General features: G+C 44.2%; 1 protein-coding gene across 1 annotated transcript in view; it reads right to left on the bottom strand.

Moving 5' to 3' along the window:
• Positions 1-3173: 3173 nt before the first annotated feature.
• Positions 3174-16366, bottom strand: part of ZHX3 (zinc fingers and homeoboxes 3) — a 63115-nt gene continuing 49922 nt past the window's right edge. Inside the window, exons 3-5 of the mRNA XM_077832196.1 lie at positions 14116-14201; positions 6820-9761; positions 3174-4540 (exon numbers count right to left, since the gene is read on the bottom strand). Coding sequence (XP_077688322.1) covers positions 4530-4540; positions 6820-9616 — 2808 coding nt within the window. The 5' untranslated portion in view covers positions 9617-9761; positions 14116-14201 and the 3' untranslated portion in view covers positions 3174-4529. The remainder of the gene's footprint in view (positions 4541-6819; positions 9762-14115; positions 14202-16366) is intronic.

The following is a 16366-nucleotide window of genomic DNA, read 5'->3' as shown; positions in this document are numbered from 1 at the left end:
ATCATCTGAACTACCCCCAGCCTCAAAATTTCATTTTCTGTTCAGGCTCTCTGATCAATGGCTCCAGCTTTATTTGGGGAAAAGGTTTTTAAAGTTTCCAATCATCAAGAATTGCTGCTCTATGAGGAAAAACGAAACTGCTATTCAGCCTTCCAGATCCTCCTCCTGAATTTATAGGTCAAGTGCTGACACCGACAGCAAATACAAGAGAATATGGTGTCTTGTCACTGTCCCGCTCACTGCAAGTCATGCCATCACATAAGGGTCGTTAAACTAGATATCCAACCTGACTATTTAGTTTCATACCACAGCTGCCATTGTGCCCTGCCTTTGCTGATTGATTCTCATGCTGTGAACCATTTGTCTTGGCAAAGGACACATAAAGGCCGCTGTAGAAGGGACAGACCATTCTGCTTTAAATAACTGAAACATCAGGTGCAAGTTCTCTGCAGATCGCTGCATTATAGCAAGGCTAAGCAAACATGGAGAGTCATAGGGCTGTGTCCATCCCGCTGTGCCATGTTTGGAACTCAGCTTAATTTAGGGGCCTGATTTTCAGAATTGCTGAGTGCCCACAGCTCTAGCTGAAGTCCAATGGGAACTGTGAATACTCAGTATCTTTGAAAATTGGGCATTAGTTGTACAGCCTTCCCTCTCCAGCTATTTTATACCAGGGGCATCACTATGGTATCCCCTAATTTTACCCTTTGTTCCCCGTTTTCCATGATTTGGCAATCCCCAGCCTTTCCAGCCTGTATTAGCCCCCCAAAAAGCAATCCGATAGGGCACATTCTCTCCTGTTCCAGTCCTTGCCGTGCTGTGCAGCAAGTGGTCAGCAGGGGAGAGAAAGCAACTATGCTCTGTACCACCACCTAGCGGTGCTAAGTCTGATTCAAACACTTCACTTTAAGAGTTACAGGGGTGTAGCTTGCGGAGTATATTTCCAATTCATGATCACATACCAAAATTGTTAACACAATCACCTGTTAGGCTGGATACCTGCAGGTAACTGTCAAATGCAGGCAGCTGCAAATGCCTTCTGTACATGAACCACTAACTAACCAAGCCACCATCCCAATGACTCCCTTGTGAAACTGGAACTAGGAACTAAGTTGAGGAACCAGGTATAATTAAATTTTATACTGTTTAAAAAAAAATAAATCCAGGATGCTAGCCAAAAATCAGAGCTTTGTCTAGCAGATCACTGCTCTTACTAACTAGCAAGCCAATTCTATTCCTAGAATCAGGAAAACTTACGATTCTTTTTAAAAATGAGACATGAATGGATATTAATCTGGATAGCAGGTTACTAAGCGCTTGAGTTTCTGGTTTTAAGCTAGCCCGCCTCCTATACAGAAGTCTAATATTCATAAGAAGGAAGCAACAACATAAGACTGAAGATAAAAGGATTTTTACAGCTGTGCAACCATCAAGTCCGAGTGAACATAGGCTCACTTTTAGCTGAGGGAGTTGGAGAAATTAGTTTTTAAAGATGTCCTCTCCTAATAAGTAAATGCTAGCTCACCCCTCCATCTACTCAATTCTCTCCTTGTATCTAGTCTAAGTGACAACTATTGTTGGTTAGAGGATGATAATAGTTAATACTGTCTAGGTGCAAAATTGTGACAGCATTTCCTGCAACACCAGGTGCAGAAGTGCGGCTGATGTGACTGTCAAACCACTTCACAGTGACCAAGAGCTGGTCCGCAATTGTTTCCGTTTCAGACGCACGCACACTTCTAATGTCCTGCACTAAACCCTACGTATTTTGGTATTAGCACCTACTTCATGTCAACCTATTTAACAGAGGCGTTAGATGAACCATGGATGACAATAGCTCTCCCTTCTTTATAACAAACCCTTTTGGAAATACCAACTAAAAATGTGTTGATAATAAACACGTGGGAGATTAAAAAAAAAGGAACCAGGTTTCTTTTGGTGGCTGGTGCTGAAGCTTTATCCTAGACCCATTTTCTCATTACCACCTTCACCATGCCTGGAGAGGTGCAATTCCAATCACCGGAATGCCTGCCTCGAGAGAACTCAGGCTGCAGGGAAGCATATTTGAAAATTCCTCTAACGAAAAGGGACTAAATAGCCTGATGTCTTTACACATCTACAAACGAGCATTTAGCAGCATTAACCCTTCAAGGCTGGGTTTTCTGGGTACACCATGGCCAAAATCCCTTCAGCTGACGAGACTTTTCCTTTTGTTTTCTGGGCTACTGTGGGACTAAAATCCAGCTGCAAAAAATTTCAGCCAGTGCCTGGAAAGAAAGATTTTAGAGACCCATTCACAGGGTGATGATTGAACATTTCCTTCAGGGGCCTGGAGATGGCTCTTTCTAAGTGTACGCCAACAAAGTCACCTTGAAGGGGCAAACTGTGTTTCCAACATATTTATATAGCACTCGGTAAAGTGTACCTTTTGAATGTACATCTTATGCAGTAAAGAATCAATTGCGCATTTGAACAGTACATGTGCATAGTTAAATACTCTTGCATGTATATAGACACTAGAGAGTAAATGACTTACCTGTATTTGTTCTCTTTAGTTAACGCTGTACATACAGCCATACTCTTGGGTCACCAGATTCCCAGCAGTAGCATCAAGAGTATGCCTTAGTTCTAGATGTTTCTAGATCTTCTCCCTCCCCGTCCCCTGATGATTCAGGGTACACAAGATGACAGTTGCAGGGACTATGTAAACGGAGGCTCCAGCAGCCATTGTCGACTAGACATCTCAGCTCATCAGAGCAAGAATGTAGGGGCTCAGCCATGCAAATGTTGAGATCACACCATTGAGAGGCTGGTTATTGTTGCTGGTATGCCTCTAACAAAGGTTTAGCGAGACCTGTACAGTTGCAAGGTTGTCTTCTGCATAAGGAGAAATGCTACTCTATCAGCATGGTTCTCTTAACTGACACAGACTGAACTAACAGGCGTAGGTGTCCCACTAGAGTCCTTTCATTCCCAAAAGATACTATGATTAAAGAGAGCTACTCATCTTAATTACTGAATAGTAAGGCCTTCTAAATAAGGGCCTGAGGAAAGGGGAACGCTATTCAAGAAGATGACTTAAGGTAGAAATAAAACGCTACCTTTGGAAGAGATGCTGGAAGAGATTTAAAAATACCAGCATCTCTTTAGAAACTTACACTGGATCAAGTCACTTAGAGCTTGAAACTCACCCATTTAATAAATATCTCCTACCACTGAGAACAAGGCCTTCCACGTTATGAAAACTTACACTACAATCAAAAATAATAAAGAAGCTGCTTTAAAGCAGTAATGGCCCAAGACATTCTAGACATATACAGATTCAAAAGGTATATGATTAAGTGAGCACTTAATATACCAGATAACTAAATATTAGTTTGCAACATATTTATATTCTCGTTCACAAAAAGACAGGACTACAGTTGGAGAACTAAGGAAGGTGACCTGGACCAATAAAGATAGGTTAATAGAATTAGCACAGTGGGACAAGACTAATTCAACTAGTGTAACAAGCAAGCTTCCTGTCTATGAAACTGGTTGCCTGCCTAATAGAGTCCTACTAGACAATGATGGCTTGAAACATTAGCAGAAAGCCAAATGTTTGTCTGTATTTGTTCTCTGAAGAACAGTTTGTTCTCTATAAACAATGAAAGGGATTCTAGAGCAGGATGGAAACATTAAGTGCTAGTTCTCAGTAATTAACGTGAGGCTTGGAGAGTAATGGGCTGTGGTACATTCCATCTCCTATCGTAAAAGAAATAAAATTACTCCAGCCTGCAGGGGGACAGATTACATCCAACTCTTTCTCCTGACCTTTGCTGGATCCCGACCCCCACTGGATATTGGAGAGTGTACAATAGCTTATTCCACCCCCATCCCCAGGGAAAGAAACCTACACCCACCCCACTGAATTCATCCTGTTCTTGATAACGAAGACTGGCATGTTGCTTCTCAGATCTTCTCCTCTCTTGCTCTGACACACATACTCTCACTCATGATGGTAGCCACCACTCCCTGATCTAGGGACCCAAGAGTCGGGGACATATGCAACACTGCCAACCGTTAGAGAACAAACACATTACAAACAGCTGAAGATAAAAATGTATTGTGCCATGATAGTCCATTTCTATGCAAAAAATACATCTATACAATCAATGTCCAAAATTAATTATGCTTGTCGAGGCGGCTGTCTGCATGTCAATAGCTGGTTCCATTATCTATATATGAATATGAAATCTGGAAGTTTATCCACTGGAAAGGAAACAACAGCATCCTACATCACAAGAGTGAGAAGATCTTACTGATGCCCTACTCTGGCCAACTGGTGTGTAAAATTCTAGATTAGGCTGCAGAGGACACTGTGCAAAGAGCCCGATTCTCTTGCTCTCCCTTTCTGATGTGCTGTACTGAAAGGTCTCATTACGGCAGTGTTTTTACACCACTCCCTGCTACTGAGATTCGTCTCAGGCCTATGGATTTACAATCTCCCCAAATGTAATCGCAGATCCTTCGGAGCAGGCAGTTTAAGGTCAATCTGTTTCTGAAAGACACAACATACACAAGCGTCAGAATACACGTTGCATGCTTACAAAATTGTCACGTAACGCTGGGGCCTCTTCTGCTGGAAGATCTTTCTTTGAGCATCAGCTGGTTGCATCATAAAATGAAGCTACAGAACAGGATCCTGCTGTGAGGAGGAAGGAACAGGGCTGGCGTGAAGGCTAGCAATTGCATGGGGGCAGGAAGGAAGCAGTAGCTACACCCAGGCAGCTGTGGCTCTTGGCAGGATGCCACCTCCTATGGCAGAAGTTTGTTGTAGCTAAGCGAGTCCTCCTCTGGACCACCCTGTTCTAGGGATCTAACAAGATGGAGGCTGGCCCCATAGGTGCTGGAACTGGGGGTGCTGCAGCACCCCCTGGCTTGAAGTGGTTTCCATTATATACAGGGTTTACAGTTTGGTCTAATGGCTCTCAGCACCTAAGTTCCCTCTAAGCTGCGCAGCCACCTATTAAGCCCCGCTCAGGGCTGCAGCGAGGAGAGGCGCCTCTGCCCATCGGCCCAAGCATGGACCTACCCCGGACGTGCTGTGGCCAGGGGAGAGGCACCCCTCCCTCAGCCCAGCCCAGACCCCCTGGAGCTGCCGCAACCAGAGGGAGGCACCTCTCCCCCAGCCAGAGCTGCTGGGGTGAGTCCTCTCTCCCCACCGTGGTCCCTGGGCTGTGTGCACCCCAAACCCCTCCCCAGCCCCACCTCAGAGCCAGCACCCCCCGCACCCCAACCCTTTGCCCCAATCCTGAGCCTCCTCCCGCATCCCGAAGCCTCCAGCCCCACCCCAGAGCCTGGACTCCTAGCCGGAGCCCTCACCCCCTGCACCCAGCCTGAGCCCCCTCCCACATTCTGAACCCCTCGGCCCCACCCCACCACATGAATTGTGTTATGTGCACCAACATGAAGGTGATGTGTCTTCACTGCAGGGGAAAGTCGATCTAAGCTATGCAGTTTGAGTTATGTAACAGCGTAACTCAAGTCGACATAGCTTAGATCTACTTGCTACAGGGTCCACACTAAGCAGTATCGACGGGAGATGCTTTCCTGTCAACTCCCCTGACTTGTCTCGATCCGGAGGAGTACAGGAGTCGACAGGAGAGCGATCAGCGGTCGATTCAGCGGGTCTTCACTAGACCTGCTAAATTGACCGTTGATCCTCCGGTAAGTGTAGACAAGCCCACATCAGCCTCTCAATCAGCACAAGAGCAGGGTCCCTTTAAAAACCCAACCCTCATCCAGAAATTGTGTTTAAAAAAAATTTGGAGGTGTGAAGCCACTAAAGATTGGAACTTAATTCTTTAAAGGCCTCTAAACTTAGCACAGTTGTGTGGCAGGCAGGAGCCTGGCTTCAACTTGATCTGCTGGGCCTCAGTCCTTTAGCGAGGTTTAGCACAGAAAACTATCCAGCTGCCGAGGCTCCTCAAGGAGATGGCTGGGGCTCTGCTGGGAGAGGAAGGAGATTGCATCCTCACCCACTCTGCCAACTCTCCCAACTCCCAGATTACCTTTTCCAAGAATCCATGTTGGGCTCAGAAGCAACCCTGTTTTCCAGGAGGAGTCCTGGATGGGGTGTTAGGGTAGCCAATGCCATCTCAACACAGTGCCATTGGAAACCCCGCCCCCTAGTGCTCTTCTCTCAGGGCAGTGTCCGACTTTCACACGGGCGCGTCTCACCGTGCTCTATATACTTTGTGCTTACAGTGTTTTCCATGCACAGATCTTAAGGCAATGTACAAAGGGTGTGTGTGGAGGCAGGATGGGATGGGCCCAAGGTCACACAGCTGAGAAATAAACAGAAGCCAGGCCTCCAGCCTCCGAGTCAGTCGCCCTATGTAAAATACACCATAGCAAGCAATCCTCTCCTGGCTGGAGGAGGATGGACTAGATTCCCTGCTTGGTTTTATCCCTGCCTAACTTCTGTGATAGGGTTCTATGTCCCAGCAGCGCTGGGTCTGAACTCTGGGAGCTAAATAAAACACAAGCATGACTAGAGGGGTAGCAAGGGTTGCACCCTGTGCCCCCACTGCCCCCGACTTTCTTTTATGAATCAGTTTAACCATAACCATGCCCTGGCTTTTTTCACCCCCTCCAGATCAGCGCTGCCACCAAGTAAATCCGTAACAATAAATCTTGGGCATTAAACCCCACAAGTGTCAACTGCTAGTCAGTCAATGTTCAGTGTCATTCTGACTTCTCTTCTTGGTGCTGGAATGAGCCTATTTACAACAGGTAAGCTATGCAAAGCAGCCAAAACATCAATCAGTTTCTTACCAAGCTGAACTGCAGGTTGCTGGCTACATGAATCAAAGGGTTCTGAATGGCCTTCCTGGCCACTGGGCTCCCAAGATTCACTATTCTCCGACACCTCCGAACAGGCATCACATGTCCCTTTTTGGCTTCCTGCTTGTTCGCCCGTGCTCGAGTATTGATCTTCGCTTCCCGTGTCAGACACAACCCGGGTCTCCTCATCTGCCTTTACAGCAAACCACACCCTAACCTGCTGTGCATTCAGCTGAGTTCTCTCGCACAAACGCTGAAGGTCATCTTCATGCAGCATCTTGTGCTTTTTGTAACAGTCCTCTAGGATCTCTTTGCTGGCTGGGCTGATCGCCACTAAACCTGGAGGGAAGATACCCCGCCGGTAGTTCTCATACCATTTCAGCTGGCCATTTTTTAAACCGTACCGGCTATCCCCAAACCAGCGAATTATCTCAGCCCGGGGCAGGCCTGTCTGAGCGACTATGGTGTCATATTCTTGATTTGTTGGTCGCTGTGTCTTTACAAACATTTGTTTAAGCAAATGCCGCTGTTGGGCTGTTTTTTTAAAGTTCAGTTTGGTTTTTGCGGGGGTAGGTGGCCTGCTAGAACAGTTGTCCCCTTGATCATTTGCACCTACCTCTGGCAATTCATTTTTGCCATTTGACTCAGTCACTCTGAGCTTCTTCAGATTGATTTTAATAGGACTAACTTTCCGCTCCAGTGAAGTTTGATTGCCGCTTGGGGTATCTAATAAACCATTTTCACCTGAGACCCTCAGTTCATCTGAGGAGTCTTCTTCTTCTCCACAATTATTTTCAGCATTCTCCTCCTCTTGCTGGACCATTTCTTCTGCTTTTTTATTTTCCTCCAATACCCTTTTTTTCCTCCTCTCTGAAAACCAGCTATCAATTTCTCTCCTGGTCATTTTTGTTTCACTCCTCAAACGGTCCACTTCTTCCTCTGGAGGAAAAGAATTTTGTGCAAAACTGCCTTCCAAAGCCTTGAGCTGCTCTGGTGCTCTCTCTTTGTATTTCGTTGGGGTGAAGTCGGGCGTTTGATGCCAGGACTGTCGCCTTGTTTGGTGATGAGCCACAGGCATCGCAGCTGTCGTAGAGGTTAAGTCAATCTCCTTTGGTGACACAGTGAAGGTGATGTCCGGCATGGAGTCAATAATTATTGTATTATCTCCAGCAAACATGGTTCTACTGCCTTTCATATTCCTGAAATGATATCTCCTATCACTAAACCACTTTCGAACCTCCCTAGTAGTAAGGCCTGTAATTTTGGTCAGACGCTCAACTTCAGCATGGCCAGGGAACTGATTCCTGCAGAAGCTGCCTTTCAGTGCAGACAGCTGCTCGTGGGACTTCTTATTTTTGTAGATGCTGGGATCCATGAAAGCTTGTGATGATATGCTCGGGCACGCAGTCAGCAGAGACTGAGCTGTGTTGACCACCTTCACAGTTGATGCGCTGCTCGAACACACATTGTTGTGTTGCGTAACGGGTTGGAGCTTGGGAATAGATGTCACTGCTAAGGTGAGAGATGAGCTGTTTCCTTTTAATCCATTTGTCATTATTGGCTGAGTAACGAGTAACCCTCCTGTTCCTTCTGGTTGCCCGACCACGTGACCAGGTAGAGTTGCCTGAATGAGATGCTGGACGTTGCTGGCATTTGCAACGAGAGGTGTATTTAAAACTGTGATAGTGGGCTGCGGTACAGACTGAATAACCGTGTTGAACATTTTTTTCCGTGCATCTTCTATCTCCTCTGGAGACCAGCTGATGCCTTGTTTCAACCTCTGAGCTGTAAACCAGATCTTAAGTTGCTCTTCTGGGTACTTGGTCACGACAGTCAAATAGCAAAGCTCAGCTTTTGTAGGGTAGGGAAACTTATGGAAAGAGTTTTTCAGGAAGCTGTTGGAGTCCATGGCTGCATTGTACGTGGGAATGCTGCTCAGAGGAATCATCACTTTAGGAAGGGATTTGGACGTGGGTAGGTCCTGGTGCAGCTGCGGCTGCTGCTGCAATGACACAAGTTGTGCAACACCTGCCTGCAAAACAGGCACGTTTCCCAATATGGAGCCATTGACTATGTGAGATGATTTTGCTGAGCTGGCCGTTGACTGGCTGGCTGGCAAAGACCCGTTGGTGAATGAATGGTCACCATCTTTCATTGCCAATTCATTACCCGGCTGATTTGATACATTCTCCTTCAGCATGTGAATTTTTTTGGCCTCGGGCTTACCTTTCATTATCTTCATAATGGGAGTTTTGGTGATGATGATTTCAGCTTGACCATCTACCCCCTCCTCACAGAAATCTCCTGGAAGGTCTTGGTTGCTGGTGGCGTCAGAGATACTTTGTTCCACTGTCGTATGATTATCCTGCTTAGCCACATTCCAGAGGAAGCTAGTTTCACCACCGTGGCACTCTGCATTGTGATGCAAAAGCCCTTTGTGGCTTTGTGCCAGAAAACTGCACTCAACACATACAAAGGAGGGGTCTTTGCTGAAGTCTACGTGCTCAGAATCCATGTGTCCAAAGAAATGATTAACATCTTGAGATCCAAAATCGCAATACTTACACAAGTAAGTATCAGCATCCATCATACTGCGATGCCCATTAGACAACGTTGCATTATTACTGCTATTGTTAATAACAGCGTCACCAGCTGCCGGAGGTTCAGGAGACACGTGCTGTTGAGCTCCTTCATGATCATCTTCCACAGCATCTGAGTCCATCTCCTGCAGCACAATTGTTTTTATCGGTATCATGCAAGGAGTTGTGGATTTTCTTTTGCTGGCCATCGCTGCAACCAATCCAGGTAATTAATGCTTTAAAAAATAAAGCACTGTTCTTTGCAAGTGTTCTGCACTCTAGATTCCAGCAAATCCATGCTGTCCAAAGGAATATTTTTCAAATGTTGACAAATGTTTACATTTGCCATTGAACCTGAGGAAGAGACGAGAGAAGAGTTACTAAGCTTTGCATTAGACATAACAGATACGCTTTACATTCTGATTGTAATTGTTCTGGTACTTTAATTGCTTCACAAGATAAATCATTTCAATATTTAACTGAAAACGTTTGGAAGCTGGTGATAGTGAGTTTGATTGTTTTGCTTTTTGTCCAAACGATTGTGCAAAAGGGAGAATTAGATATGTGAGCCATACACAGTCATAATATTGAGATACTGGGCCACAGATGGGTGACTTTTGGGCTTGGACATTGGGCTGTGTCTGGCTGCTTATTGTTTACTTGCCCACACAGTGTAATTCATGTGCCAGCTTCCATTATGGCCCAAATCACCACTATTTCTTCATACAGGCTCCTCTCCTGACTCTGCCCTATCAACCTCTAGCAAGAACAGGAGCCCATGAAAGCAGGTAATTGTAAGCAGGGAACTACACTGTGCACTAAGTCCAGAGGGGGCCTTGCACGTGGAAATTTCAGATGCAGGGCTGAGCAGAGGGGTAGGGCTACAGTCATAGTGTTGCACTTTGGCTGTCCTTGCAGTAGTTCACAAAATCTGTACAGAATTTGTTAGTGTCTTGTGTTGCTTTTTTTCTCTGGCATGGTCTTCACAGGATCTGTTTAGTCTTCAGCTAGAGTTGCAAGGGAAGATGGCTCACCAAGAGAGCAACTGAAGTGGACACACTTATCTCTTAGATTCCCTCTCCCACGGCACCCATGAATGCCGCACTGTTGTAGCTTTAAAGGTTCAGACACCTCTATTTAAAGGCTTCTAGGTGTTCTTGGGGGAAGTGCAAGGCCTCCACAGCACATGGCCGTTTTCCTGGGTGCAGGCGATCACGGAAAGGAAAGAGATGTCACCTCAGCATTTTTATTTTTTTTTTTAAATCTTACTGTGTGTTGTCTTTTCTTCACAAGTTATAGTAATTCTAGATCAAGATAATATTCTGCTGAAGGCTAGGGCTGGACAGGTCTTTAGGCACAATCTTGTCTCTTATCTGGTGCAGTCTGCAATAGGCACACTGGATGCTCCATGCCTGAGCTCACCTGCCAACGGCAGTAAAATGGTCTACGGTAGCTGGCATCATGGATAATTTGCCAAAACGGATCCAGATGAGAAGGGGGGTAGCAAATCTGAAACAGCCCATTTCTGCTCTTACCCCTCTCCAATCTGTTACCTACAGCACTTCTCTCATCAACAACACTTAAGTCACTTATTTGAATTTCAAAAGCTTCTACATGGATTATAATATCCATTCCTTTCAAGGGAAAATATAGATTTTTGCATACAAGAATAAAATAGTATTTTCCAGATTGCACAGTCACTTGGAAATATATGGCCATCCATAGGCACGTGCCGATGATGCTTGAACCCTGGCTTTGCCCCAGGCCCCGCGCCCACTCCCCTAAGGTTCCACCTCTGCCCCTCCCTGCCCCCGTTCCACCCTACCGCGCTTCTTCCTGCCCAGTTCTGTCCCCTCCCCCGAGCACACCGTGTCCTCGCTCCTCCCCCCTCTCTCCCAGCCTCCTGCACGCCATGAAACAGCTGATTGTGGTGGGTGGTAGGCGCTGACCTGCGAGGCCCACCGGCAGGCAGGAGGTGCTTGGGGGGTAGGGGGTGGGGAGGAGCTGATGGGGGGCTGCTGGTAGGTACTCAGCACCCACCATTTATTGCCCATGGGTGCTCCAGCCCCGGAGCACCCATGGAGTCAGTGCCTGACCCATAGTACCTACTACACAGAGATTTTGTGCCAGACTTTACCAAGATTTACAGTAACACAGAGATATTTATAAAAACACTAATTAAAGTGGATCTTGAAAACTGACTTATCCTATTAGAAGATCCAGGTAAGTAATTACTGTCAGTTATAAGCAATGTGAACTGGCAGTCTACCAGCTTTCTTATCAGATTTTCTGTGCTGATGTCATGCACAGAAACATGGGGATCAGGTGAATAATTTTCTTAGTGCTTATGCAAAACCTGCTTTTACTTTTCTTTTTCTTTTTTAATTGCTTCAGATATGGATGACGAAGGATTCTAATTTAAAGTCCAGATGATGAACTAGAATTTAACTTCCGCAAGTTCATCAAAAATAAGTAATCTCCACACCTTTGGAAAAATAAGATAACTATATAACAGAGTCTGGATGTTCAGTCCTATCCTGAGCAACACTCATGCACAATTTAAAACACTCTGATAAGAAACTTGTGGGCTGGTTTGAGATTACAAAATAGTACTGAAATACCGTTAGTGAGTATTAAACTTGGCACCAAGTTTTTTGCTCTGCAAAAGCTGGAGGAAAAGCTGGAATTCCAAAAGACATGATGGATGCTGTGATCTTGATTTTCTGTAGTGTGAATTTTATATTATCAATACCTGTTTCAATACCACCTTTTGGGGATGCCCTTTCCCTGTGGAAAGGAGCAGCAAGTGATTTATTAGCACTAGTGAGCAGAATACTTAAATAAACAAGAGTTTTACTATTCAGCAAAGACTTGAATCCAATCACCACCTACTCCCAATCCTAATTTCTGATGTCTCATAATTTGACACGTGAGGGGTTGGGATGACCTTTCTAAATCAAGTCAATTAGGAATGTCAACAAAAACAGCCACAAAACTATAAAAAGATAACATGTTGAGTCACAAAAACAACTGTGAAAATGAGCCTTCTTACTGCCCAGATCTGCTCTTTGTCTAGCTACTCACTTTGCTGCATGAAGTTTTCATTATTTCTTACTCCTCTTTGGCTCTGCGGGGCCAATTCAGCTGTGGGAGACAGATCTGGAGTCTTTGCAAGTTTGTGCATCTTCAGCAGAATTATTAACAGAGTTCTAGTTACAGAATCTCTATTATTGGAGATTATGCAAGAGCCAGAAAGATCCCAGGTCATGTTTGCAGAGTTGGCAGATAGATAAAAATCACCTTTTTAATTATCAGCTGAGTAAATTTGATACAGAGCGATTGAAACAAACAAAGACTTTCATTGTGCCATTTTACAGTCACCTTTCAGAGCAGGTAATCATCACTGTTTTGCTAAAACTGAATTGCTTGACCCACCTGCAGAGGAATCAATAGCGCTGCTTGATGCTGGGTACTTAATTTATAAAGTGTCTGTACGTACGTCAGCATTTTACCCAAGCAATCATTGCTAGGATCACAGCTGAGGACACAACTAGATTTTGGGTGTCATAACAGTCATGTTTTGGTTCAGACAAATATTAATATAAGACTACAGGGTGTAAATTTAGCTTGAAATTAAGGATGATGTTATTTGACTAGACAAATATAATCAAGTATACTGTAAGTCGATTTCCCTTCCATAGAACAATTTACATAAAATTCAATCAAGACAAGTGCCAAGCACTACACTTAGGATGGAAAAATCAAATGCACAACTACAAAATGGGGAATAACTGGCTAGGTGGTCGTGCTGCTGAAAAGGATCTGGGGGTTCTCGTGTATCATAATTTGAAAATGAGTCAACATGTGATACAGTTGCAAAAAAGCCTAATATCATTCTGGGCTGTATTAACGGGAGTGTTGTACGGAAGACATGGGATGTAATTGGAGCGCTGTGTCCCATTCTGGGTGCCACACCACACTTTAAGAAAGACGTGGATAAATTGGAGAGAGTCCAGGAAAGGGCAATACAAAGTTTAGAAAACTTTCTTTTTTTGAGGAAAAGTTTTTAAAAACTGGACATGTTTAGTCTTGAGAAAAGAAGACTGAGGGGAGGGAGGACCTGATAAGTCTTAAGATATGTTTATGGGCTGTTAGAAAGAGGATGGTGATCAATCTTTCTCCAATGTCCACTGAGGATGAGCAAGAAGTAATGAGCTTAATCTGTAGCAAAGATGATTTAGGTTCGATATTAAGAAAAACTTGCTAACTCTGATTGTTAAGCTCTGGAACAGGCTTCCAAGGACGGTTGTGGATTCCCCATCACTGGAGGTTTTTAAGAACGGGTTAGACAAACACCTGTTAGGGATAGTCTCTGTTTACTTGGTCCTGACTCAGCACAAGGGGCTGGACTAGTTGACCTCTGAAGATCCCTTCAAGCCCTACATTTCTAGAATAACCACACTAGACTTAATTCAGCTTCTCAGATGCAACTGTATTGACTACATCAAAATATTAAGAGCATGGTTGTGGTTGCTGTGCATTTTTTAGAATCTGCTAATAATCTTGTGTGCATTTCCAGTGTCATAGGTAAATGGGGTATCCTACAGATTCTATCATTAGACTAGGCAAACTTTATTTTTCAAATGTGTTGGTTAATGTAACAGTGAATCAACCACGGTTAAAAAATCAGTACAAACACAGAACTTACCTTTCTACCACTTTGGATGTTTCAGGCTGAGTCATGCATTCAAATGGGATCTTTGTTTCCCATATACTACCCTGCAGCAGACTGGCCTGTTGATGGAAAGTAGCAATGAAACGTTAGCTGAATGAAGTACCAGCACCAGAGTTACAAAGGTAATGAAACAATGACTTCGACTTCCATAAAGGTTGACAATTGATGATTAATCTACTCCTACGTAATACATACGTAAGTAAGGGAGCACAAGCCACTGCTTAACCTCCCAAGTACTTAAACGCTTTTCCTTTGAACAGTTTTAATTAGTTTTCCTTTAAACACAATTCTCCAGGGTGAAACTGGCCCAGAACAGTCAAATTCACACCACATCAATTATTCTTGTACCAGAGCGGATGATACAGTAGGGTAATCACTGCTTGTCTGCATAGTGTGTTTGTACCAATTCAATTACAGTAGAACCTCAGAGTTATGAACACCTCGGGAATGGGGGTTGTTCATAACTCTGAACAAAACACGGTGGTGGTTCTTTCAAAAGTTTACAGCTGAACACTGACTTTATCCAGCTTTGGAACTTTATTATGCAGAAGAAAAATGCTGCTTTCCCTTTATTTTTTTAGTAGTTTACTTTTAACACAGAACTGTGCTGTATTTGCGTTTTGCGGGGGGGTTATCTCTGCTGCTGCCTGATTCGTACTTCCAGTTCCAAATGAGGAGTGTGGTTCACCGGTCAGTTTGTGACAATGGTGAATCGTAACTCTGAGGTTCCACTGGATCTCAATTTCAAAACTGACAGTTAAAAATTGGTACAACCCCTGCAGTATAAAGGTGCTTCTATTGGGAAAGTTTGCTACCTCTGTATAAGCACTTTTATATTGGTATAACTCCATCCACACTAGGGAATTGCCCAGACTTTTCACTGTACTGGTTTCTAAATGCATATAGTGAAATTGCTATCAACATTGTGCGTAGATTGCGAATAGAGGAAAATCTACTCAGCAAGTTGTTCTTGGCTTTGCTTAATTTTTGGCCAGGTCGTTTCAGCCCCACGTTCTGGCGGCAGTGGGTTACACCAGCAATGTATCATCAGCTCACACACAGGCAGACTTCACAAGATGAGCTGTTCAGTAGCCTCGTATCGTGGCAACGAACTGATGCTCAGGTTTGGTGCAGCAGGGTGGTGTGGTAAGAAGACGGCATTTTAAAATTCTCAACCCCTAGGATCTAAACAATAGCAATTATGTAAATATCTGTATTAACTTTAACGATCACTTGAAAAAACAGTACTGCTGCTCTAAGCCTCACTGCTTTCTTCCATTCTCTCTGTCACGCACAAACAACCCACTACATTGTCGTCTTATTATTTTGCTAGCTTTTTGCATGTTCGTGTCCTTGTTTACAAGGAAAATGACGTCTAAAGACCAATTATAAACTGTGTTTTACAACTTCGGAGAGCTTACTTTTATACAGATTAACAAAAGAAGGTTTAAAAGGTTTCAAAATATGCACTGGTGGGTCTGAACTTTCCGCTTTTCTCGGCTCAGCTGGATTTAACTGGTTTGGTTTTAAATGTTTCAGTGAATTAATGAGTTAGGCTGTTAATGCAAAACATTCATCCCACACAATGCCAAGTTCCTCAATTAGAAGATTAATTTGTGACCTTCTGCAAACCTTGCCCAGAAACGAAAAGTTAATGCACACCATAACTAAATGTGGGAGCTATTATCTTACTGCTGGAATCCAGAAGGTGGTAAGACAATCACTGCATTCCCACCACAGACCTCCCAACAGTCCCCGGTTTCACAGGACTGTCCTGCTTCAACCCCAAAACCTCTTGTCCCAGCTGAAGGGAACATTTCCCACAATCAAGGCCACCGGTGGGGTACAGTTTCCCTAGGGCCGCCATTTGAAAGAGCCCTCCAAACTGAGTGGCATTGTGACTTGGTGCAAGGGTTGCACTGTCACTCAGGCTTGGCCCGGCTGCCCCTGTCTTCATCTACAGAGAGGCAGATGGGACAAACCGGTGTGGGGTCACATCCTGCTTTAGCCACTTGAAATGTTGAGAGCTGTGGAGTTAAGTGACAATATGTACTTAAAAAAAAAAAAAAAGATAATACACACAGGTATCTTCTTTTTAGAGTACTGTGATTTGGACACAGAAACTTGCTCTGAAATTTGACATAACTCAGTCTGAGCACAAATGTTGCATTAAAAAAAATAATAATAATTAATGGTTTTCCTGACGCTTTATGGGCTTGTTAGC

This window comes from Eretmochelys imbricata, chromosome 13 (genome assembly GCF_965152235.1).
Source record: "Eretmochelys imbricata isolate rEreImb1 chromosome 13, rEreImb1.hap1, whole genome shotgun sequence".
NCBI classification, from domain to species: domain Eukaryota; kingdom Metazoa; phylum Chordata; order Testudines; family Cheloniidae; genus Eretmochelys; species Eretmochelys imbricata.
Note: the sequence above shows the minus strand (reverse complement) of the source record. Positions and strands in the feature narration are given on the sequence as shown.